We start from the raw sequence: 25486 nt of genomic DNA, 5'->3' as shown, positions 1-25486 counted from the left end.
GCGGCTCTATACGGCGCCTGCGCACCGACGTTCGGCTACTTTCGCCAACTCGTGACGCGCTGCATGCGACGGTCGGAAACCTGTCAATCAAATAGGAACGCCCAGTCCCGCAGATCATACCCGGAAGCCGCGGAGAACATCTATCTCTAAAACGGTAAGTACCGCAATGATTTAAAAAAAAAAACACCCGATTGTGCTTCCCACAATTAGCCTCAATCTAATGTTAAAAATTAGTTTTTTGGGTGAACCCCCGCTTTAACCACTTAAGGACCGCCTCATGTAAATATACGTCAGCAGAATGGCACGGACAGGCACATGCACATACCTGTACGTCCTCTGCTTGACGTGGGTCGGGGGTCCGATCGGGACCCCCCACGGTACATGCGGCAGTCGGGGAGCGATCCGGGACGACGGCGCGGCTATTCGTTTATAGCCGCCCCGTCGCGATCGCTCCCCGGAGCTGAAGAACGGGGAGAGCCGTATGTAAACACGGCTTCCCCGTGCTTCACTATGGCGGCGCATCGATCGAGTGATCCCTTTTATTAGGGAGACTCGATCGATGATGTCATTCCTACAGCCACACCCCCCTACAGTTGTAAACACACACAAAGTGAACCCTAACTCCTGTGGTTAACTCCCAAACTGCAACTGTAATTTTCACAATAAAGAAAGCAATTTAACCACTTAAAGACCTTAGGTGTTTTTCAGATTCGGTGTTTGCAAGACTAAAACAGTTTTTTTTGCTAGAAAATTACTTAAAACCCCCAAACATTATATATATTTTTTCTTCTAACACCCTAGAGAATAAAATGGCGGTCATCGCAATACTTTTTGTCACACCGTATTTGCGCAGCGGTCTTACAAGCGCACTTTTTTTGGAAAAAAAGATAATGTTATGCCGAGTAAAATGATACCCAACATGTCACACTTTAAAATTGCGCCCGCTCGTGGCATGGCGTCAAACTTTTACCCTTAAAAATCTCGATAGGCGACGTTTAAAAAATTCTATAGGTTGCATTTTTGAGCTACAGAGTAGCTCTAGGGCTATAATTATTGCTCTCGCTCTAACGATCGCGGCGATACCTCACTTGTGTGATTTGAACACCGTTTTCATATGCGGGCGCTACTCGCGTATGCGTTCGCTTCTGCGCGCGAGCTCGTCGGGACGGGGTGCTTTAAAAAAAAATTTTGGGGGTTTTCTTATTTATTTTTATTGATTTTATTATTTTTTACACTGAAATAAAAAAAATAAAAAAAATGATCACTTTTATTTCTATTACAAGGAATGTAAACATCCCTTGTAATAGAAAAAAGCATGACAGGTCCTCTTAAATATGAGATCTGGGGTCAAAAAGACCTCAGATCTCATATTTAGACTAAAATGCAAGAAAAAAAAAAAAAAAAAATTTGTCATTTAAAAAAATGACAACAAAAAAATTGTCTCTTTAAGAGGCTGGGCGGGACTGACGTTTTGACGTCACTTACGCCCAGCAGAGCTATGAGGACAGGTGGGGGCCATCTTGCCATCTCTCCAGGCGGCAGCATCTGATCTCCTCCGCCGCTACCGACGGCTACGGTAAGCGGCGGAGGGCAAGGAAAAGCGACGGGAGGGGGGGGGCCCTCTCCCGCCACCGATAACGGCGATCTCGCGGCGAATCCGCCGCGGAGACCGCCGTTATCGTTTACACGGCCGCCCACAGAAAATATGGATACCTCAGTTGTGGCAGCGGCTGCTGCCGTTACTGAGATATCCATATTTAAAAAGAGGACGTACAAGTGGTTAAATGCATTTTTTGCTGTGAAAATGACAATGGTCCCAAAAATGTGTCAAAATTGTCAAAAGTGTCCGCCATAATGTCGCAGTCACAAAAAAAAAAAATCGCTGATCGCCGCCATTAGTAGTAAAAAAAAAAAAAAAAAAAAAAAAAATGCAATAAAACTATCCCCTATTTTGTAAACGCTATACATTTTGCGCAAACCAACCGATAAACGATTATTGCGATTTTTTTTATCATAAATAGGTAGAAGAATACGTATCGGCCTAAACTGAGGAAAAAAAAAATGTATATATGTTTTTGGGGGATATTTATTATAGCAAAAAGTAAAAAATATTGAATTTTTTTCAAAATTTTCGCTCTATTTTTGTTTATAGCGCAAAAAATAAAAACCGCAGAGGTGATCAAATACCACCAAAAGAAAGCTCTATTTGTGGGGAAAAAAGGACGCCAATTTTGTTTGGGAGCCACGTCTTACGACCGCGCAATTGTCTGTTAAAGCGACGCAGTCCCGAACTGTAAAAACCCCTTGGGTCTTTAGGCAGCATATTGGTCCGGGGCTTAAAGCGGGGGTTCACCCTATCGACGAAAAAAAAAAAAAAAATTTCTTTTACCTTAAAATCAGGCATTGTAGCGCGAGCTACAGTATGCCTGTCCCCAATTTTTTACCCCCGTACTCACCTTGTAGTCGTCCATCGAAGATACCGGGGAATGGGCGTGCCTATGGAGACGGAGGATGATTGACGGCCGGCTCTGGCGCGTCACGCTTCTCCGGAAATAGCCGAAATAGGCTTGGTCTTCACGACGCGTGCACATAGCCTGTGCGCAGGCGCCGTGAAGAGCCGAGACCTACTCCGGCTGTCTTCGGGGAGAGTGACGTGCCAGAGCCGGCCGTCAATCATCCTCCCTCTCCATAGGCACGCCCATTCCCCGCGGGAGCCGAAATCTACGATGTCCGAGTACAAGGTGAGTACGGGGTTAAAAAAATCGGGACAGGCATACTGTAGCTCGCGCTACAATGCCTGTCTCGATGGTAAAATGTGTCGGGGGGGGGGGGTGAACTACCGCTTTAAGTGGTTAAAGCGCCCGCCATACAGCTACGGCGATTTGCACAGGAGTGCCATTCTGCCGTCGTCATTCGGCAAGCGGTTAATCTCCCATTCATTTTCTATTTTTTTCTCTACAAAAACACAGCAATGCACATTTGTGAATCGTGGCTTTTCATAAATGTGTGGAATGATTTATCAAAGCCCAACTCTGAAATAGAAAATCCTCTGTTTCAGGGGGGGCTGCACTGCAAGGGTTAAATGATTGGTCATGTCTGGGGGGGGGGGGGAGCAGTTTTTCTCACCCGTTCCTCCGCTACCCTGGTATACAACGCTCCACTATGCTCCGGCAGTGGACTACGCCTCGGCACCCTTAGGCCTCATTCACATTTGGCGAAATTAAAATCACGGGCGGGATGACCGCGATTCCAAATCGCATCACTCTAAATGGCGCCCCCCAAACGGCAGTGAGATTTTTGCCTGCGATTGTCTAACAACAGAAAAACGCAACTGCGGCAAAACGTGACTTTGAAAATCGGTGTGAAGCTTGACGCCTAAAAAAAAAAAAAAAAAGGAGCAGGAGCTTCATTTGGGCGACAAACGCGTATAGGGCAGCCCATTGAAGTGAATGTGTGACATGTGCAATCGCGCGAAAATCGCCCTAATGTAAAATTGCGAGTGGGAACGCTATTTCCCGCCAACGCGAAGTGTGAATGGAGCCTTAAAGTGGAGTTCCACCCATAAATATAACATTACATCAGTAATTTAAAAAAATGTCATTAGTCCTTTACGAAATTTTTTTTTTTTTTTTAGATGCCTTCAAAGTGTTGTTGCTAGGCAGAATAGTTAATCTTCCCACTTCCTGCACCTAGGTGCTTAAAGGGGTGGTTCACCCTAAAAACTACTTTTTCTTATTACACTGCCCCCCCACATTACAATACGATTAAGCCTATTATCTTTTTTTTGATGCTGTACATACCTTCGTACAGCTATTCACCCGTGGCTTCCGGGTTGCGAGTCCCGCGGGAGTGGGCGTTCCTAACATGTCTGTGATTGACGTTTTGACCAAAAACGAGCTCCCCCCCGTCGCGTAAGCCGCGTCACGGTTGGCGAAAGGAGCCGAACGGCGATGCGCATTCGCAGTATAGCGCCGACTCGCCGTTCGGCTCCTTTCGCCAACCGTGACGCGACGGGGGGGAGCTCGTTTTTGGTCAAAACGTCAATCACAGACATGTTAGGAACGCCCACTCCCGCGGGACTCGCAACCCGGAAGCCACGGGTGAATAGCTGTACGAAGGTATGTACAGCATCAAAAAAAAGATAATAGGCTTAATCGTATTCTAATGTGGGGGGCCAGTGTAATAAGAAAAAGTAGTTTTTAGGGTGAACCACCCCTTTAATGCTTCCTAACCTACACCGCACAGACTCCTGGGAATGTAGTGGGTGTAACTTTCCAGGAGTCTGTGCATTCCCCAGTCTCAAAGAATCACGTGACTTGGACAGCACAGGTGCTGAAACCTAATCTGACACTGCTTGTGCAGCACTGAGCATGTGCGAGATCTTCAAGGCTGAAATCCAGGAAGTCATACAGTCTGGCTTCATGATGCCCACACTTAAGATGGCCCCAGTCAATTTCTATTTTATAAAGTGTCTAAATGCTGTAACAACCTAACAAAACGGACCTTAGTTTACAGACTAACTTTACTAGAATACATTAAGCTTGTGTATTACAGGGGTATTTATATTTAAAAAGTGAAATTGTGGCCCGAACTCCGCTTTAAAGCAGATGAATGACTGTGGCAAGCTGAGGAAGGGCCCGCTCACACCCGAACGCGGTGCGGGAAACCACGTTCTGTGAGCGTTTCCCAAACCGCGTACAAAAAATAAAAAAATAAACGCACTGCGCTTACGATATGCAATGGTTGTCAATGCAATGATAATTGATAATAATCTCTCTTACAAAGCAGTTTTCTTATAATTATTTTTTTCCTGTTCTTCTACAGAAGCGAGAATTATCTCCAAAATCAAAACGTTCTTTTCCAAGGATTCGGAACCAGAATATGAAAACCCGGATTCACTTGAACCCCAATTTGAAAACATAGCGCCAGGTAAGATGCGCAAAATCAGATTTGTATAAATGTCTCTCTTTTCTTACTATGTACATCTGTCTGTATAAATCTCATTGGTCGAATTTATTAATTGATTTTTTTTTCTTCTATTTGTTCCACAGTGCGACCAGCAAAATCTGCCAATGAGCCGCGCTCACTCACAGGTAAGTAGTATCGGATTTTCTTTCTAAATACAGAAATGTATTTATATCCATTCATTCCCTTTTCTTTCATTTCACGTTTTATCAAATTTGGTGAATAAGCTGGACGTTGCAAAAAAAAAAAAAAAAAATATTCCTGTTTCATTCATAAAATTTTCCAGCTAAAAACATTCTAATTTTGGATAGAATGGGGAAAGATTAGATCCCCAGTCAAGTTTTTACCATTGTGGGAGATGCCAATGGATTCCCCAGACAGGAAGTGATGGAAATCTCTCCCTTCTTGTCCTGCCGATAATGGATTCCCCAGACAGGAAGTGATGAAAATCCCTCCCTAATTGTCCTGCTGACAATGAATTCCCCAGACAGGAAGTGATGGAAATCTCTCCCTTCTTGTCCTGCTGATAATGGATTCCTAAGACAGGAATTGGTGGAAATCTCTCCCTTCTTGTCCTGCTGACAATGGATTCCCCAGACAGGAAGTCATGGAAATCTCTCCCTTCTTGTCCCTGCTGACAATGGATTCCCCAGACAGGAAGTGATGGAAATCCCTCCCTTCTGGTCCTGCTGACAATGGATTCCCCAGACAGGAAGTGGTGGAAATCTCTCCCTAATTGTCCTGCTGACAATGGATTCCCCAGACAGGAAGTGATGAAAATCTCTCCCTTCTTGTCCTGCTGACAATGGATTCCCCAGACAGGAAGGGATGGAAATCCCTCCCTTCTTGTCCCTGCTAACAATGGATTCCCCAGACAGGAAGTGATGAAAATCCTTCCCTAATTGTCCTGCTGACAATGGATTCCCCAGACAGGAAGTGGTGGAAATCTCTCCCTTCTTGTCCTGCTGACAATGGATTCCTCAGACAGGAAGTGGTGGAAAGCTCTCCCTAATTGTCCTGCTGACAATGGATTCCCAAGACAGGAAGTGATGGCAATCCCTCCCTTCTTGTCCTGCTGACAATGGATTCCCCAGACAGGAAGTGATGGAAATCTCTCCCTTCTTGTCCTGCTGACAATGGATTCCCCAGACAGGAAGTGGTGAAAACCCTCCCCCCTTGTCCTGCTGACAATGGATTGCCCAGACATGAAGTGGTGGAAATCTCTCCCTTCTTGTTCTTGCTGACAATGGATTCCCCAGACAGGAAGTGGTGAAAACCCTCCCCCCTTGTCCTGCTGACAATGGATTGCCCAGACAGGAAGTGGTGGAAATCTCTCCCTTCTTGTCCTGCTGACAATGGATTCCCCAGACAGGAAGTGATGGAAATCTCTCCCTAATTGTCCCTGCTGACAATGGATTCCCCAGACAGGAAGTGATGGAAATCTCTCCCTTCTTGTCCCTGCTGACAATGCATTCCCCAGACAGGAAGTGGTGAAAACCCTCCCCCTTGTCCTGCTGACAATGGATTCCCCAGACAGGAAGTGATGGAAATCCCCCCCTTCTTGTCCCTGCGGACAATGGATTCCCCAGACAGGAAGTGGTGGAAATCTCTCACTACTTGTCCTGCTGACAACGGATTCCTCAGACAGGAAGTGGTGGAAAGCTCTCCCTTCTTGTCCTGCTGAAAATGGATTACCCAGATAGGAAGTGGTGGAAATCTCTCCCTTCTTGTCCTGCTGACAATGGATTCCCCAGACAGGAAGTGATGGAAATCCCTCCCTTCTTGTCCTGCTGAAAATGGATTCCCCAGACAGGAAGTGGTGGAAAGCTCTCCCTTCTTGTCCTGCTGACAATGGATTCCCCAGACAGGAAGTGATGGAAATCCCTCTCTTATTGTCCTGCTGACAATGGATTCCCCAGACAGGAAGTGATGAAAATCCCTCCATTCTTGTCCTGCTGACAATGGATTCCATAGACAGGAAGTGATGGAAATCTCTCCCTTATTGTCCTTCTGACAATGGATTCCCCAGACAGGAAGTGATGAAAATCCCTCCCTTCTTGTCCTGCTGACAATGGATTCCCCAGACAGGAAGTGATGAAAAGTCCCTCCTTTCTTGTCCTGCTGAAAATGGATTCCCCAGACAGGAAGTGATGGAAATCTCTCCATTCTATTCCTCTCTAAAAATGCATTTTCTTGTTCAGTTAGAAATAATTCGTTTTTTAGGTGGTTCTGACGTGTCTTTCTTTTATCTATTTTTTAGATGACCTGAAGCATGAAATGTTTTTGATTGAAGAAACAATGTCCAAACAAGGCTCAGCCAACAAGAATGTTGCACTCGCTCTGATTGGGAGTTTTTCTATGATCGTCATCATCATCATACTGCTTTTCCTCTACGTCTTTGTAAGTATTGGCATCTACAGTGTGGGGTCTGTTTATAAAAAGGGGGGTGATTATTACATACGTTCGCCCAGCCATCACAAATTTTGGCCATATGTTGCCTAAATTTCATATGATCGCCAGCTCCATCTAGTGGTCATAATGCAGTATTTTCCTGATTAACGTATTTCAGGAAAAATGAAACGCATTATGACCACTAAATGGAACTGATGACCACAGGGGCATCAACATACAGGCATACCCCACTTGTAGTACACAATGGGGTTTATTTACTAAAGCTGGAAAGCACAAAATCAGGCTCACTGCATAGAAACCAATGAGCTTCTAACCCCAGCTTGTTCAATTAAGCCTGGTAATAAAACCTGGAAGCTCATTGGTTTCTGTGCAGAAGTGAGCCTGATTTTGCGATTTCCATCTTTAGTAAATAAACCCCATTGTGTACTTAAAAGTCCGGTATACCTGTACAGGGGTTGATTTTATTAACCTTAGGTGTTTTTCAGATTCGATGTTTACAAGACTAAAACAGTTTTTTCTGCTAGAAAATTACTTAAAACCCCCAAACATTATATATTTTTTTTTCTAACACCCTAGAGAATAAAATGGCGGTCATCACAATACTTTTTGTCACACCGTATTTGCGCAGCGGTCTTACAAGCGCACTTTTTTTAATTAAAAAATAAGACAACAATAAATTTGGCCCAATTTTTTTATATATTGTGAAAGATAATGTTACGCCAAGTAAAATGATACCCAACATGTCACGCTTTAAAGTTGCGCCCGCTCGTGGCATGGCAACAAACTTTAACCCTTAAAAATCTGGATAGGCGACGTTTAAAAAATTCTATAGGTTGCATTTTTTGAGCTACAGAGTAGCTCTAGGGCTAGAATTATTGCTCTCGCTCTAACGATCGCGGCAATACCTCACTTGTGTGATTTGAACACCGTTTTCATATGCGGGCACTACTCGCGTATGCGTTCGCTTCTGCGCGCGAGCTCGTCGGGACGGGCGGTTTTAAAAAAAAATTTTGGGGGTTTTCTTATTTATTTTTATTGATTTTATTATTTTTTACACTGAAATAAAAAAAAAAAAATTATCACTTTTATTTCTATTACAAGGAATGTAAACATCCCTTGTAATAGAAAAAAGCATGACAGGTCCTCTTAATTATGAGATCTGGGGTCAAAAAGACCTCAGATCTCATATTTAGACTTAAATGCAAGAAAAAAAAAAAAAAAGGAAAAATTTGTCATTTAAAAAAATGACAACAAAAAAATTGTCTCTTTAAGAGGCTGGGCGGGACTGACGTTTTGACTTCACTTCCGTCCAGCAGAGCTATGAGGACGGGTGGGGGCCATCTTGCCCTCACTCAAGTCCTCGCTCTCCAGGCGGCAGCATCTGATCTCCTCCGCCGCTACCGACGGCTACGGTAAGCGGCGGAGGGCACGGAAAAGCGGCGGGAGGGGGGGGGCCCTCTCCCGCCACCGATAACGGCGATCTCGCGGCGAATCCGCCGCAGAGACCGCCGTTATCATTTACATGGCCGCCCACAGAAAATATGGATACCTCAGTTGTGGCAGCGGCTGCTACCGTTACTGAGATATCCATATTTAAAAAGAGGACGTACATTTACAATACGCGGGTCTTTAAGTGGTTAAAGTGCAGTTGCTCTGGAGCTTAGTAAATTAGGTAAAGCCTCACATTGCAAAGAATACCCAATCACATGCAAAGAAAATAAATAAAACAGCAGTTTTGCTTGCACATGATTGGATGATGGAAGTCAGCAGGACTCCCCCCCACCTCATTTACTAAGCTCTGGAGCAGGGGTAGATAACCTCGGCCCTCCAGCTGTGGTGAAACTACAAATCCCATCATGCCTCCGCCTCTAGGAGTCATGCCTGTGATTGTCAGGATCTTGCAAGGTCTCATGGGACTTGTAGTTTCACCGCAGCCGGAGGGCCGAGGTCGCCTAGCCTTGCTCTGGTGTAACTGCACTTTGCAAAGTGCACAGTCTATTTGCCTTTAGTAAATCAACCCCCATATAGTAGGCATCAAATGATACCGGTTAACGCCCGCCCACTGTATATATACGTCCTGTATTTAAAGATGGATATCTCGGTAACGGCAGCAGCTGCTGCCACAACCGAGATATCCATCTCTTCAGTGAGCGGTCTTGTAAACGATAACGGTGGTCTCCGCGGCGGATTCGCTGCGAGATCGCCGTTATCGGTGGCGGGAGAGGGGCCCTCCCGCCGCTCTCCTGCGCCCTCCGCCGCTTACCGGAGCCGTCGGTAGCGGCGGAGGCGATCGGGTCCTGCTGCCTACTGTGTGAGGATGCGAGTGATGGCAAGATGGCCCCCACCCGTCCTCATAGCATTGCTGGGCGGAAGTGACGTCAAAACGTCAGTCCCGCCCAGAGTGTTAGAGAGACATTTTTTTGTTGTCATTTTTTTAAATGACAAAATTTCAATTTTTTTTTTTTTTTTTCCATTTATGTCTAAATATGAGATGTGAGGTCTTTTTGACCCCAGATCTCATATTTAAGAGGACCTGTCATGCTTTTTTCTATTACAAGGGATGTTTACATTCCTTGTAATAGGAATAAAAGTGATACATTTTTTATTTATTTTTTATTTCAGTGTAAAAAATTATAAAATCAATAAAAATAAATAAGAAAACAAAAAAAAAATATATCTTTTAAAGAGCCCCGTCCCGACGAGCTCGCGCGCAGAAGCGAACGCATACGCGAGTAGCGCCCGCATATGAAAACGGTGTTCAAACCACACAAGTGAGGTATCGCCGCGATCGTTAGAGCGAGAGCAATAATTCAAGCCCTAGACCTACTCTCTAGCTCAAAAAATGCAACCTATAGAATTTTTTAAACGTCGCCTATCGAGATGTTTAAGGGTAAAAGTTTGACGCCATGCCACGAGCGGGCGCAATTTTTAAGCGTGACATGTTGGGTATCATTTTACTCGGCGTAACATTATCTTTCCCAATATATAAAAAAATTGGGCCACATTTATTGTTGTCTTATTTTTTAATTAAAAAAAGTGAATTTTTTCCAAAAAAAAGTGCGCTTGTAAGACCGCTGCGCAAATACGGTGTGACAAAAAAGTATTGCAATGACCGCCATTTTATTCTCTAGGGTGTTAGAAAAAATATATATATATATATATAATGTTTGGGGGTTTTAAGTAATTTTCTAGCAAAAAAAACCTGTTTTAGTCTTGTAAACGCCGAATCTGAAAAACATCTTCTATCGAGTGGTTAAAAAAGAAAAAAAAAGAATTATTGCTGGCTGGGCGAAATTCGAACGCGAAAGAACAACTTTTAATTTTGTTTCTATTTTTTTTTTTTATCAGAGAGAAATGCTGACCTGGAAAAAGAGTGATGTAAAAAACGACGAAGAGGACAATTTGGAAGAAGAGGATTTGACTGAACAGGCTGCTGCAGATAAGACAAGCCAGTCTCCAGCCAAGATAGTGAAAAATTCAATTCAGCGCCAAAAAAGGAAAATTAAATTACCTAAAATACAAAAGCTGCACCTCAAAAACAATACTGATTGTGATAAATGAAAAATATAAATAGAGGGCGCTAAACCACTCGGTGATACCAATTACTAATTAATATTAAACAAAGTGATCCTGTGAAAAAAATATATATATGTATAAATATAGATATATCACTATCTGCAATAACAAATAGATAATAAAATTGATTGACAAAAAAAAAACAGCCAAGATAGCTGGCATTCTGCAAAAGAATATTGAAAATCTGGTGTTGAGTTATTCTCTTTACGGTCAACACAGAGGACAAGGGGGCACGCTTTACGTCTAGAGCAGGGATCCTCAAACTACGGCCCTCCAGCTGTTGTAGAACTACACACTGACATTCACAGACATGACTAGGCATGATGGGAATTGTAGTTCCTGAGCAACTGGAGGGCCGTAGTTTGAAGACCTATGGTCTAGAGGAAAAGAGATTGATAGCCAGATTCAGAGAGACTTAGGCTGGCGTATCAGTAGATACGCCGGCCTAAGTCAGAATTTACGTCGGCGCTAATTTAAGCGTATTCTGGTAACCAGATACGCTTAAATTAGGCTCAGATACGAGCGACGTAAGTGTCTTACACCCTCGTATCCTAAAGTGTAATTTTTAGGCTGACCGCTATGTGGCGCTTCCATTGCGGTCGGCGTAGAATATGTAAATCAGTAGATACGCCTATTCACGAACGTACGCCCGGCCGACGCAGTACAGATACGCCGTTTACGTAACGCATTAGCGGCCTAAAGTTATTCCATCAAATAGATGGAATAGTAATGTTAAGTATGGCCGCCGTTCCCGCGTCAAAATTCATAAGTCGTCCGTGAATAGGGATTTACGTTGTTTACGTCCACGTCGAAACCAATAGGCCCGTGCGGCGGACTTAGCCGCAATGCACACTGGGAAATGTAGGCGCCCGGCGCATGCACAGTAAGGCCCCGTACACACGACAGAGGAACTCGATGTGTTTGGCACGTCGAGTTCCTCGTCGAGTTCAGGGATGAAGCCGCCGAGGAGCTCGGCGGGCCGCCTTCTCCCATAGAACAACGAGAAAATAGAGAACATGTTCTCTATTTTCTCGTCGAGCTCCTCGGCGGCTCCATCGATCCAAAACTGTACAGACGACAGAGTTTCTCGGCAGAATCCGGGTTTTGACCGAGTTTCTCGGTGAATTCTGCCGAGAAACTCTGTCGTGTGTACGGGGCCTGACAGAAAAACGTCAATCACGTCGGGTCAAGCCTCATTATCATACAACACGCCCCCTCAGAAAAATTTGAATTAGACGCCCTTACGCCCGCCCGCTTTAGACTACGCCGTAACTTAGCAGGCAAGTACATTGTGAATCATGTACTTGCCTCGCTAACTTACGGCGGCGTGGCTTAAATGCCTTAAGCTACGCCGCCGCAAGTATGCGCTCGCCATCCTGAATCTAGCTATTAATCTCCAAATACGGAAAGTTTTCTTCACAGTAAGAGCTGTGAAAATGTGGACTAGACTCCCTGCAGAGGTGGTTCTGGCCGCCTCAGTAGATTTCTTTAAGAAAGTCCTGAATACTTTCCGAAATGTACAGAATATAACTGAGTACTAAGATTTATAGGTAAAGTTGATCCAGGGAAAATCAGATTGCCTCTCGGGGGATCAGGAAGGAATTTTTCCCCTGCTGGAGCAAATTGCTCTGCTGGGGTTTTTCGCCTTCCTCTGGATCAGCTGTGGGTATAGTATTGTGTATATGGGATTGTATGATATTTTTTATTTTATTTATTTTCACGGTTGAACCAGATGGACTTGTGTCTTATTTCAACCTAACGATGTAACTATCCGGGGTGTATACCGACTGCCGTATTTGGAGTCAGGAAGGAATTTTCCCCCTTTTGGACATTGCTGACTAGCATGTTTTAGGGTTTTTTCGCCTTCCTCTGGATATTTGCATAGCGGCACCTGATGCAGTGTTAAAGCAATCTAAGGGTGCATTCACACCTGCCTCCAATTAGATGTGAGAACCCCAGCGGAGCTTCCCATGATTACCTGTGAAAGGCACCCCCATAAAAAAAGCTATGGGAGACTGCCGACTCTCTGAGAAAATTGTGGCCACTTGCATGTAATCGTTCATGCTGCGGGGAAGGATCATTAATGCAGCGATCGGCAAGAGCCAATCAATCAAATATGATCTTTGTATGAGCAATTCCATGCGAGTAACCACGATCACCTGTGAGAGCCGACAGACTCCTATTGCTTTCAATGAGGCTGCCTCTCACAGCTAAATGAAGGAACCCCCGGTGGCAGGGTGGGTGGGCGGCTGTTCCATCATCTCATCAGAGGCAGGTGTAAATACAACCTAAAGCAGAATGTTATACTATCCAGGCTGTGTACATACTTACCAACATTCTCAAAACATGGGGGCAGGGGTGGAGGGGCGATTTCCCCCTAACATTAGGGGCGGGTTGCCCCCATGCTTTGGCATATATTTTTTGGGCACAGATTGTTTTTTTTTTTTTACTACGTTTTATTGTATTTGCTTTGCAGGTATGGAAAGTCTTACTGTTATACTGTAATGTTAGTTTGCTTTATTGTTAAACACCATTTGCTTAGCAGGTACGCCATTCAGCTGCAGCACTGATTTGTCTATCTTGACAGCAACAGCGTTTACTCCCACAATACATAAATCAGTGACTCCAGCGCTGTAGGAGGTAATTTCACTACCACAGTAAAAAAAAAAAAAAAAATGGTGCATGTATGCCCATCATTAGAAGTGGGTGGATGAAGGGTGGTATTCTAATGGTGGGCATACCCACCGATCAATCTTTTTTTTTTTCATTCAGCCCATAGGCTGCATGGAAAAAAGAGCATGTATGCCGAAGCATGGGGGCAGGGGTGGAGGGGCGATTTGCCCTTAACATTAGGGGCGGATTGCCCCCCATGCTTCGGCATATATTTTTTTAGGTACAGATTGCGTTGAAATGTATTTTTTATTTTTTACTATGTTTTATTGTATTTGCTTTGCAGGTATGGAAAGTCTTACTGTTATACTGTAATGTTACTTTGCTTTATTGTTAAACACCATTTGCTTAGCATGTACGCCATTCAGCTGCAGCACTGATTTATTTACCTTGACAGTAACATTACAGTATAACAGGATGGGATGGGGTCGGGATGGGGGTGGGTGGGGTGCCGTAGGATGGGATGGGGATGGGATGGGTGGGGTGAGGTAGGATGGGGTGAGATGGGATGGGGTGGGGTGGTATGGTATGGAGTGGGGTAGGATGGGATGGTATGGAGGTGGATGGGGTGGTATGGGGGTGGATGGGATGGGATGGGGTGGGATGGGGACAGGATGGGATGGGGACAGGATGGGATGGGGTTTGGTGGGTGTGGAAGTCTTGCAGATCTCACTCATGACCAATAGAGCACACAGTAAGTATCCATGCCCCCAACCCCTGTGTGTTGTAACTTTTGCGTTGCATTTTTTTGGCTGGGCGGTGGGGTTGTGTGGCGGTGGGTAAGCTCACTTGCTGCCTGGCTTACCAGTGCCCATCAATGACCACTAAACTCACCTACCTGACACACTGACCTACCTGACCTCACCTACCGGACATACACTGACTTCACCTACCTGACATACATAGGCCTACCTGACATACATGGACCTACCTGACATACACAATGACTTCACCTGCCTGACATACATGTAACATGGACCTACCTACCTGACATACACAATGACTTCACCTACCTGACATACACCCATCATGTGTCACGACAGCCAGCCAGCCAGAAAGGAGGGTAGGAGAGGAGGGGAGAGCCCCCTGCCCGAGCCGGGATCTTTACAGCACATGGTGTGGAAGAGGCTTCTAAGTGCTGCCTTCTGGAGTCTGCGGCGCCTATGATGGACGTCACACGTCCCGCGGTCACGGCATTGGACCTGCGGGACGTCCATCATAGGAGCTGCAGACTCCAGAAGGCGGGACTTGCACGTGCATGCCTATCTGGTATAGTCACATGCATAAGAACATACTGTTTTCCTTACACTGACGTGAATCCGTCCTTTCTTACAACCTTACCACAAGGGGCACACAATTGTCTAAAATGTATTTGCTGTAATATTAACATTACACTTCACTGGAAACACCTGGACTCAAACATCTGGGGAAGTTCACATACTTTTTGCCATATAGTTGTTTGATGGTTCGGTGTCCACAAACTTGGCCATATAGTGTGACTTTGTGTATGGCTAAAATTAGTAATCAGCTGGAATGGACTGTTTATAATACTGGGTGCTGCTGCCCTCTAGAGGACATTTTATATTACCTCTTCTTCTTGCTGACAATCATGTCCATGGTTTGCAGCAATCTTCGCTCTAGGGCCTGAATGTCTGCTTCTGTCACATTCCTTCAAGAAGAAAAAAAAAATGAAACAGAATTACAGTAAATCTTGTAGTTCTGCCTACATATTTTATTTTAAGGTAAAGGTTTTTATTTTGGATAGAGTAAGGGGGGGTTATAACCCTTGACAGTTTTTTTCTTTGTGTCCCATTGAGGAGATATCCCTTCACTTCCTGTGACTGGCATGCACTGACCTACACTAACAAAGGATGTCCAAATGTGCATAAACTGACCGCTCCATGCTTTAGATAGATGCACACAGACAGACAACCAAATTAGGAGAGAGTTGATCGCACACAGATTATAGGATGAGGCCGTACTACAAACATACACCCAACATTAGAAAAAGGATGATTAGCATCCAGTAGGGTAGCTCAGTGTAGTTAGTGTAGGTCCTGCCCTAGAAGAGTCTACCTTGCCGTGGTGGGCAGGCTTGGAATCTCTTGGTCAAAAGTGTGTCAGCAAACGGGCGAGAGGATCACTAGATCTTCACTTCTGGCCAACTGATTTTACCAAAGGACTCTTGGTTTATTCAGAGTATATATAGTTGGAAAAGGAAACAAATGTGTATAGGTCCATAATTATACTTTCATAAAACACCCAATACAAATTTGGTATATTTACATTTGAATTGATTCCTCTTTTATTTAATCCTTTCATGACCGGGGGGTCATTACCACTTGGATGCCCAGGCCACATTTGCAAGGCTGGAAGGAGCTCTATGGCTACTTCTTCCTCTTCTGGTGTGTGTGTAGGGATGTGTAATAGATAGGGGTGTAACGGATCAAAAAACTCACGGTTCAGATCGTTCCTCAGATCAGAGTCACGGATCGGATCATTTTTCGGATCAACACCATATATAGTCCCCACTATAATGTCCACATCTCCCTACTATAATGCCCACATGTCCATCTCCCCCACTGTAATGCCCACATGTCCATCCCCCCCACTGTAATGCCCACATGTCCATCCCCCCCACTGTAATGCCCACATGTCCATCCCCCCCACTGTAATGCCCACATGTCCATCTCCCCCACTGTAATGCCCACATGTCCATCTCCCCCACTGTAATTCCCACATGTCCATCTCCCCCACTGTAATGCCCACATGTCCATCTCCCCCACTGTAATGTCCACATGTCCATCTCCCCCAAATGTAATATCCACATGTCCATCTCCCCCACTGTAATGCCCACACGTCCATCTCCCCCACTGTAATGCCCACACGTCCATCTCCCCCACAGTAATGTCCACATGTCCATCTCCCCCACTGTAATGTCCACATGTCCATCTCCCCCACTGTAATGCCCACATCTCATCTTCGCCACTGTAATGTCCACATGTCCGTCTCCCCCACTGTAATGCCCACATGTCCATCTCCCCCACTGTAATGCCCACATGTCCATCTCCCCCACTGTAATGCCCACATGTCCATCTCCCCCACTGTAATGCCCTAAGGTCCATCTCCCCCACTGTAATGCCCACATGTTCATCTCCCCCACTGTAATGTCCACATGTCCATCTCTCCCACTGTAATGTCCACAAGTCCATCTCCCCCACTGTAATGCCCACATGTCCATCTCCCCCACTGTAATGCCCACATGTCCATCTCCCCCACTGTAATGCCCACATGTCCATCTCCCCCCACTGTAATGTCCACCTCCTCCACTGTAATGCCCACATCTCCCCCACTACCACTGTAATGTCCACATCTTCCCCGTCAGCGAGCCGCTCTGGGGAGCTCACCTAGGCTGCCGCCGGGTGTACCAAGATGGCCACCGCTCCGGAGCTAGTCCGCAGAGGTGATCAAATACCACCAAAAGAAAGCTCTATTTGTGGGAAAAAAAGGACGCCAATATTGTTTGGGAGCCATGTCGCAGGACCGCGCAATTGTCAGTTAAAGCGACGCAGTGCCGAATCGCAAAAAGGGGCAAGGTCCTTTAGCTGCATTTTGGTCCGGGTCTTAAGTGGTTAAGGGGGGGCATGTGGGCACTATTAACCACTTGCCGACTGTCTCACGTACATATACGTCGGCAGAATGGCACAGGCAGGCAAAGAAACGTCCCAGACTTAGGGTAGCACTTTGCAGGGGGACAGCATGAAAAGAGTCCCCGGCAGCTTTCGCTACACTTTTAGTGCAGCGCCAGTCTTATAAGGTGGACTGGGCCGAAAGATCAAATCGGTCTGGCGCCCCCATAAAGCGGCCGCACTGCTACCGGTATGATAGAGATGGTGCGGACACAAGGGACACTGACATGGTCACCTATGCCTGTCAGGTAGGTAGTAGGACTCTCCTGCAGTCCTTTGCTTGTGTCAGTTGTACATATTAGGGAGTCTTAATTTTATTTCTGTTGATTACTGATGAGAAAAATAAACAGATGGATTTATTTGTTGCTGCCCCATCCTTCCTTTGCTCACTGCCTGGACCACATACCTCCATCACGGTGCTATATGTTTTATGCTGCACCACTGGCATGGTTATATCCTCTTAGTCCTCCATAAATTTAGCAGTGCCACCTCGTTGGTGCCATCTCATCAGTGCCGCCTTATCAGTGCCCGTCAGTGCCGCCTTATCAGTGCCCATCAGTCAAACTATAAGCAACATTTTTTTTTCCATTTTCAATAAGGCATGGTTATAGCCCCTGTTCATTTATTTTTTTGCCATCCGTTCATTTCTCTTTCTTTCCTGCCCCATAGCCAAACAGGAAGTGAGAGGAAATCTCTGCAGATTAAGGGAACCCCCCCCCCCCCCCAAGGCCCCCAGAAGTAGTGTCCCCCCTGGAAAATTTCAGGGCAGGTCTTAAACAGGAAGGGGTGTACCTTGACAGGAAGGGGTGGATCATATTTAAATTAGGGATTGCACGAGTTTAGTCAGGCCTAGGGCAGCACAAAACCTAAATACACCACTGACTAAACCCAACAGTAAAATCTGTGGCCCGGATTCAGAAAGAATCGCGTATCTTTAGGCGGGCGTAGCGCATCTCATATGCGCTACGCCGCCGTAACTTAGTCAGGCTAGTACCGTATTCAGAAAGAACTTGCGCCCGAAGTTACGGCGGCGTAGCGTATATGGGCCGGCGTAAGCCCGCGTAATTCAAATGATTCAGTGGGCGTGTTTTTTACAATGAGCTGTGACCCCATGTAAATGAGTTGCCGATCGAACGGCGCATGTGCGCGCATGCTCAGAGTCACATCGCAAATACTCCCCCTAGATACGTCGGCTCAATGCTTTGTCGACGTGAACGTTACTTACGCCCAGCCCCATTCACGTACGACTTACGCAAACGACGTAAAATACGACGCTGTTCCGACGTCCATACCTAACATGACTTACCCCTGCTTTATGAGGGGTAAAGTTACGGCGGACCGACGCCTTACGTAAACGGTGGAGCTAAATCTGATGGGCGCAAGTACGTTTCTGAATCGGCGTATCTACCTCATTTGCATATTCAACGCGGAAATATACGGAAGCGCCCCTAGCGGCCAGCGTAAATATGCACCCAAGATACGACGGCGTAAGAGACTTACGTCAGTCGTATCTTGGAGAGATTCAAACGTAAATGCCTTTCTGATGAGGCGTAAAAATGATGCGACGGCGCAGATTTGGACTTACGACGGCGTATCTGGAGATACGCCGTCGTAAGTCCTTTCTGAATCCGAGCCTGTGTGTATATGCAGTAAAGCATGTTTGTTAAACTCCCTGTGAAATCTAAGGCCCCGTACTCACGACCAAACATGTCTGCTGAAACTGGTCCGCGGACCAGTTTCAGCAGACATGTTTGGCCGTGTGTAGGCCCGAGCGGACCATTTTCGGGCGGATCGGACAGGTTTTCTTGGACTTGCTTTAAAACAGTCCGCTGGAAACCTGTCCGCCCGGACATGTACGGTCGTCTGTACAGACCTACCGTACATGTCCTGCCGCCCGCCATCCCTCGCATGCGTCAAATGACTTCGACGCATGCGTGGAAGCATTTTAAAGGCAGGCCGCCCACGTTGCCGCGTCATTGTCGCGGCGACACCGCGTCATCGACGCGGCGACACCGCGGACACGCCCCGCGTATTGTTTACGCGCGGACCTCTGTTCGATGGTGTGTACAGCCATCGAACAGAAGTCCCCGGGCAGACATGTCCGATGAAAACGGTCCGCGGACCGGTTTCATCGGACATGTCTGCTCGTGAGTACTCGGCCTAAGGGGTAATCCTCTGCATTGTGTAAAAAGGCAGTTTGGTCCTGTCTTCTCTGATCCTTCCCTTCTTGCACTGTCCCCTAATTTCCTGATAACACAGAGTCTATGGAGTCAGGCTGCACATGCTCAGTTTGGTGTGTATTGCTAGAGAGTTTGTTTTTTGGAAGTGAGCATGTTATCAGCACAGGGCCAATCAGCACTGTCCAGACAGAGGGTCAGGGGTCCTGCAGACCCATAGGACAGTGAGAAAACTCCTCCTTTAAGCTTTAACCTGACACTGATAGAAGTCACAAGACTGCTATATACTGCTGATGAGCCATAGTACTGTGGGAGACCAGATATAGTGACTACAGAGTCCTGGGTTTAGCAACAATTTAAAGGTTCAGACTGAACAGAACTCAGGTGGCAGGACACTGACTGTCCACTGAGCCCAATAAAGCTCACAAAGTATAACAAAAAGCCCAGAAGAACCGGACATGGACTGGTAATGCCATAGGAATAACAACGTACCTTAAGAAGTAGGACATATAGGTGTAAGGACAATTCACAGCACCAAAACCAGACAGTAAGGCCATCAGTGTCACCCCAATGACACCCACCCGGCTGATCAGCTGCTCAATGGAGAGGATTCCTGCGGAGAAGAGTCAGAATGTGAATACAACAAGGGCATGTCATACAAGTGAAGTGCTATCAGTGCAAAGACCCCAAATCAATAAAATATAAACACTATGGCCCAGATTCACAGAGAGCAAGGCGCACATTACGCCGCCGTTGAGTAACCACTGTACATTACGCCAACGCAACGCAGAGAGGCAAGCATGGAATTCAGCAAGCCAGTGCTCCCAACGCTGCGCCAGCGTGGCCTGGGTTTCGAAGGCGTACGCCGGCGTAGGTGGAAGTGGGCGTGACCCATGCAAATGAGGCATGACCCCATGCAAATGATGTGCCGAGCGCCAGAGAGATACGCATCATCAACTGCGCATGGGGCGTGACGTGGACGCATCCCCCTGCGCCTGCTCACAACCACGTCGGAACAACTGCCTAAACTACGCCGGATCACTGCGTACGGCGTGAACGTAACCTACGCCCTGCCAGATACACGTCCAACGTTAAATACGCCGGCTTGTGTTCCCTGGTGCTGACCTTTGCATGTCTGCTGCTGGGTTGCACCTCCATTTTGGGGGAATAACTTTACACCGGACGTACAACTTACGCGCACCTCGCGTAGCCTGCGTCGGGCGCACGTACGTTCATGAATCAACGTATTTCCCTCATTTGCATGTTTGAATGGCTAATCAATGGGAGCGGCACCATGCACCCAGCCTAAATGTGCGCCCACCCTACGCTGGCGTAAGTAAGCTACGTCGGCGGGGTGTAGCCTGGTTTTAAGCGAATATCTGTTTGTGGGTCCGGCGCACAGATACGACGGCGCACATTTGCACTTACGTCGGCGTAACTTGTTATACGTCGGCGGAAGTGCTTTGTGAATCTGGGCCTATCTAAATAAAATGGATGTGTGCGTGTATATGTATGTCTATCTATCCATATACACACACACACCCTGGGCCAGATTCTCGTAGAATCCGGGGCGGCGTAGCGCAAGCCATTTACACTACGCCGCCGCAAATTACTGGAGCAAGTGCCGTATTCTCCAAGCACTTGCTCCGTAATTTGCGTCGGCGTAGTGTAAATGGCCCGGCGTAAGGCCGCGTAATTCAAAGGGGGCGGCTTGTATTTAAATTAAGCGCGCCCCCGCGCCGATCGAACTGCGCATGCGCCGGGCGTTAAAATAGCCCAGTGCGCATGCTCCAGCTCACGACGGAAAACGTCAATGACGCCAACGTGAGCGTCATTGACATAAAGTCCTATTCGCGAACGACTTAGGAAAACAACGTAAACGACGGAAAAAGACGACGCTGACCTGACGCCATACTTAACATGGCATACGACGGACCTTCGTAAACGTACCCCTCATATAGCAGGGGTAAGTTTACGCTTGCGGAAACGTCGTAAATTCACTGCGTCGACCGCGCGTAAGTTCGGGAATCTCGCGTAAATAGCTAATTTGCATAGACGACGGGGAAAACGACGTCGGCGACACCTAGCGGCGGGAAAAAAAATACATCTAAAATCTGACAGCGCAAGAGCCTTACGCCTGTCAGATCTAATGGATATCTATGCGTAACTGATTCTAAGAATCAGTCGCATAGATATGCCGGGCCAGATTAGGACTTACGACGGCGCAAATGGCGTTGCGCCGTCGTAAGGCCTTTGAGAATCTGGCCCAATATCTCACAAAAGTGAGTACACCCCTCACATTTTTGGAAATATTTTCTTCTATCTTTTCATGTGACAACACTGAAGAAATGACACTTTGCTACAATGTTGTGTAGTGAGTGTACAGCTTGTATAACAGTGTACATTTGCTGTCCCCCTCAAAATAACTCAACACACAGCCATTAATGTCTAAACCACTGGCAACAAAAGTGAGTACACCCCTAAGTAAAAATGTCCAAATTGGGCCCCAATTAGCCATTTTCCCTCCGCGGTGTCATGTGACTCGTTAGTGTTACAAGGTCTCAGGTGTGAATGGAGAGCAGGTGTGTTAAATTTGGCGTTATTGCTCTCACTAAAAAAAACAAATGTCGCTGCCCCTACCTATGACTGGTCTATACAGTAAGGAGCGCTGGAAAGGGCGCATATACAAACAAAAACAACATAGAATATCCAAGCTCAAACTTACCGACCAATCAGCAACCAACTAAATTCACCTGTCTAACAGTATGCGTTAAAAACAGAGGTTTAGTTGCACGTATTTGCAAATGCATGTGTAAGCTGCAGGCCCCGTCAAGGCTCTCTGTGTACTGCAGTCCTAACTCTAAAATGTAATGTCTCCTCAGTGGAAGCACATGTATGCTAATCAATAGATAGGGGGCAGGTGATCACCTGACCATGCTCCTACCTATAGTTGGTGTAGCAAAAAAGAGCACTGGAAAAACAAAAGAGATGCAAGAGTGGAACCAAACATGCATCTATCCATCAGCACTCCTGTGCTTCCACGGAGGAGACTTTAAATTTTAGAGTTAGGACTGCAGTACACAGAGAGCCTTGACGGTGCCTGTAGCTTACACATGCATTTGCAAATGCGTGCAACCAAACCTCTGTTTTTAACGCATACTGTTAGACAGGTGAATTTGGTTGGTTGCTGACGGTTTGAGCTTAGATATTCTATGTTGTTTTTGTTTGTTATCGCTCTCACTCTCTCATACTGGTCACTGGAAGTTCAACGTGCCACCTCATGGCAAAGAACTTTCTGAGGATCTGAAAAAAAAGAATTGTTGCTCTACATAAAGATGGCCTAGGCTATAAGAAGATTGCCAAGACCCTAAAACTGAGCTGCAGCACTGTGGCCAAGACCATACAGGACAGGTTCCACTCAGAACAGGCCTCGCCATGGTCGAACAAAGAAGTTGAGTGCACGTGCTCAGCGTCATATCCAGAGGTTGTCTTTGGGAAATAGACGTAGGAGTGCTGCCAGCATTGCTGCAGAGGTTGAAGGGGTGGGGGGTCAGCCTGTCAGTGCTCAGACCATACGCCGCACACTGCATCAAATTGGTCTGCGTGGCTGTCATTCCAGAAGGAAGCCTCTTCTAAAGATGATGCACAAGAAAGCCCAGTTTGCTGAAGACAAGCAGACTAAGGACATGGATTACTGGAACCGTGTCCTGTGGTGTGATGAGACCAAAATAAACGTATTTGGTTCAGATGGTGACAAGCGGGTTTGTGGCGGGAAACAGGTGAGGAGAACAAAGACAAGTGTGTCTGCCTACAGTCAATCATGGTGGTGGGAGTGTCATGGTCTGGGGGCTGCATGAGTGCTGCCGGTGATCTGCCAATATGCTTCCTCCTATCGATATGGTTCCCCTCTTGACTGCGCAGGCGCAATCCCGAGCCGACAGAAATCACCGAACCTGAGCAGCTGTAGCAAGAGGTCCAGGGCGACGTGGAACTTGCTGTAAGTGGGCAGTCGGCCTCACGTCCTCGCTTCGCTTGGACAGCTCGCTGCGCTCGCTCGGCCTCCTGGCTCTTTTTTTAACATCCTCCACACAGGGATGTTAAGGAATGAGCCTGGATGCCGCCCGAGGTTCAGAGATTTCCGTGGGCTGCGCCTGCGCAGTCAAGCAGGGAACCATATCAATAGGGGAACTAGATCGACAAGACACTGGCACTGGGGAGCTACAGTTCATTGAGGGAACCATGAATGCCAACATGTACTGTGACATACTGAAGCAGAGTATGATCCCCTCCCTTCAGAGACTGGGCCGCAGGGCAGTATTCCAACATGATAACGACCTCCAAGACCACCACTGCCTTGCTAAAGAAGCTGAGGGTAAAGGTGATGGACTGGCACATTTACACTGTTATACAAGCTGTACACTCACTACACAACATTGTAGCAAAGTGTCATTTCTTCAGTGTTGTCACATGAAAAGATAGAAGAAAATATTTACAAAAATGTGAGGGGTGTACTCAATTTTGTGAGATACTGTATATATATATATATATATATATATATATATATATATATATATATATATATATATATATATATTTATATATAAAGGGCCAGATTCTTGTAGATTCCGCGGCGGCGTAGCGTAAGCCATTTACACTACACCGCCGCAAATTACTGGAGCAAGTGCCGTATTCTCCAAACACTTTCTCCCTAATTTGCGTCGGCGTAGTGTAAATGGGCCGGCGTAAGGCCGCATAATTCAAAGGGGGCGGCTTGTATTTAAATTAAGCGCGCCCCCGCGCCGATCGAACTGCGCCGGGCGTTAAAATAGCCCAGTGCGCATGCTCCAGCTCACGACGGAAAACGTCAATGACGCCGACGTGAGCATCATTGGCGTAAATTCCTATTCGCGAACGACTTAGGAAAACAACGTAAACGACGGAAAAAGACGACGCTGACCCGACGCCATACTTAACATGGCATACAACGGACCTACATAAACTTACCCCTCATTTACACTACACCGCCGCAAATTACTGGAGCAAGTGCCGTATTCTCCAAACACTTTCTCCCTAATTTGCGTCGGCGTAGTGTAAATGGGCCGGCGTAAGGCCGCATAATTCAAAGGGGGCGGCTTGTATTTAAATTAAGCGCGCCCCCGCGCCGATCGAACTGCGCCGGGCGTTAAAATAGCCCAGTGCGCATGCTCCAGCTCACGACGGAAAACGTCAATGACGCCGACGTGAGCGTCATTGGCGTAAATTCCTATTCGCGAACGACTTAGGAAAACAACGTAAACAACGGAAAAAGACGACGCTGACCCGACGCCATACTTAACATGGCATACAACGGACCTACATAAACTTACCCCTCATGTAGCAGGGGTAATTTTTACGCTTACGGAAACGTCGTAAATACACTGCGTCGACCGCGCGTACGTTCGGGAATCTCGCGTAAATAGCTAATTCGCATAGACGACGGGAAAAACGACACCTAGCGGCAGGAAAAAAAATTACATCTAAGATCTGACAGCGTAAGAGCCTTACGCCTGTCAGATCTAATGGATATCTATGCGTAACTGATTCTAAGAATCAGTCGCATAGATACGCCGGGCCAGATTAGGACTTACAACGGCGCAAATGGCGTTGCGCCGTCGTAAGGCCTTTGAGAATCTGGCCATATATATATATATATTTGTTAACTGAATGTAATTAGTAAGGACATAGAATATATAAATAGATACCGTGCTTTGGGCTGAGAATGGGGAAGGGGTCCCCCAGTTTCCAGAAGAAGTACATAAACGTCAACCACACGACGCAGGCGAAGAGTAACCTCTGCCGATGCACTGCAGAGAGGGAGAGAAGGGGTTAACAGCGGGCACTCAACATATTACAAGGAATGGCTCTAATTAAACAAGAATAAAACAGAAAAATAATCAAAAAACATTCCAAACCCACCACCTAAACCCACCTGCAGATTTCAGACAAATCTTATAATGT

The 25486-nt window shown here is 46.4% G+C and overlaps 1 protein-coding gene across 1 annotated transcript in view; it reads right to left on the bottom strand.

The window, feature by feature from the left end:
* The window catches only part of GPR89B (G protein-coupled receptor 89B), a 136586-nt gene that overhangs the window by 84235 nt on the left and 26865 nt on the right, over positions 1-25486 (bottom strand). The window contains exons 6-8 of the mRNA XM_040339054.1: positions 25231-25332; positions 19982-20102; positions 15212-15292 (exon numbers count right to left, since the gene is read on the bottom strand). Coding sequence (XP_040194988.1) covers positions 15212-15292; positions 19982-20102; positions 25231-25332 — 304 coding nt within the window. The remainder of the gene's footprint in view (positions 1-15211; positions 15293-19981; positions 20103-25230; positions 25333-25486) is intronic.

The sequence above is a fragment of the Rana temporaria genome, chromosome 2, assembly GCF_905171775.1.
Source record: "Rana temporaria chromosome 2, aRanTem1.1, whole genome shotgun sequence".
Classification (NCBI taxonomy): Eukaryota; Metazoa; Chordata; class Amphibia; order Anura; family Ranidae; genus Rana; species Rana temporaria.
Note: the sequence above shows the minus strand (reverse complement) of the source record. Positions and strands in the feature narration are given on the sequence as shown.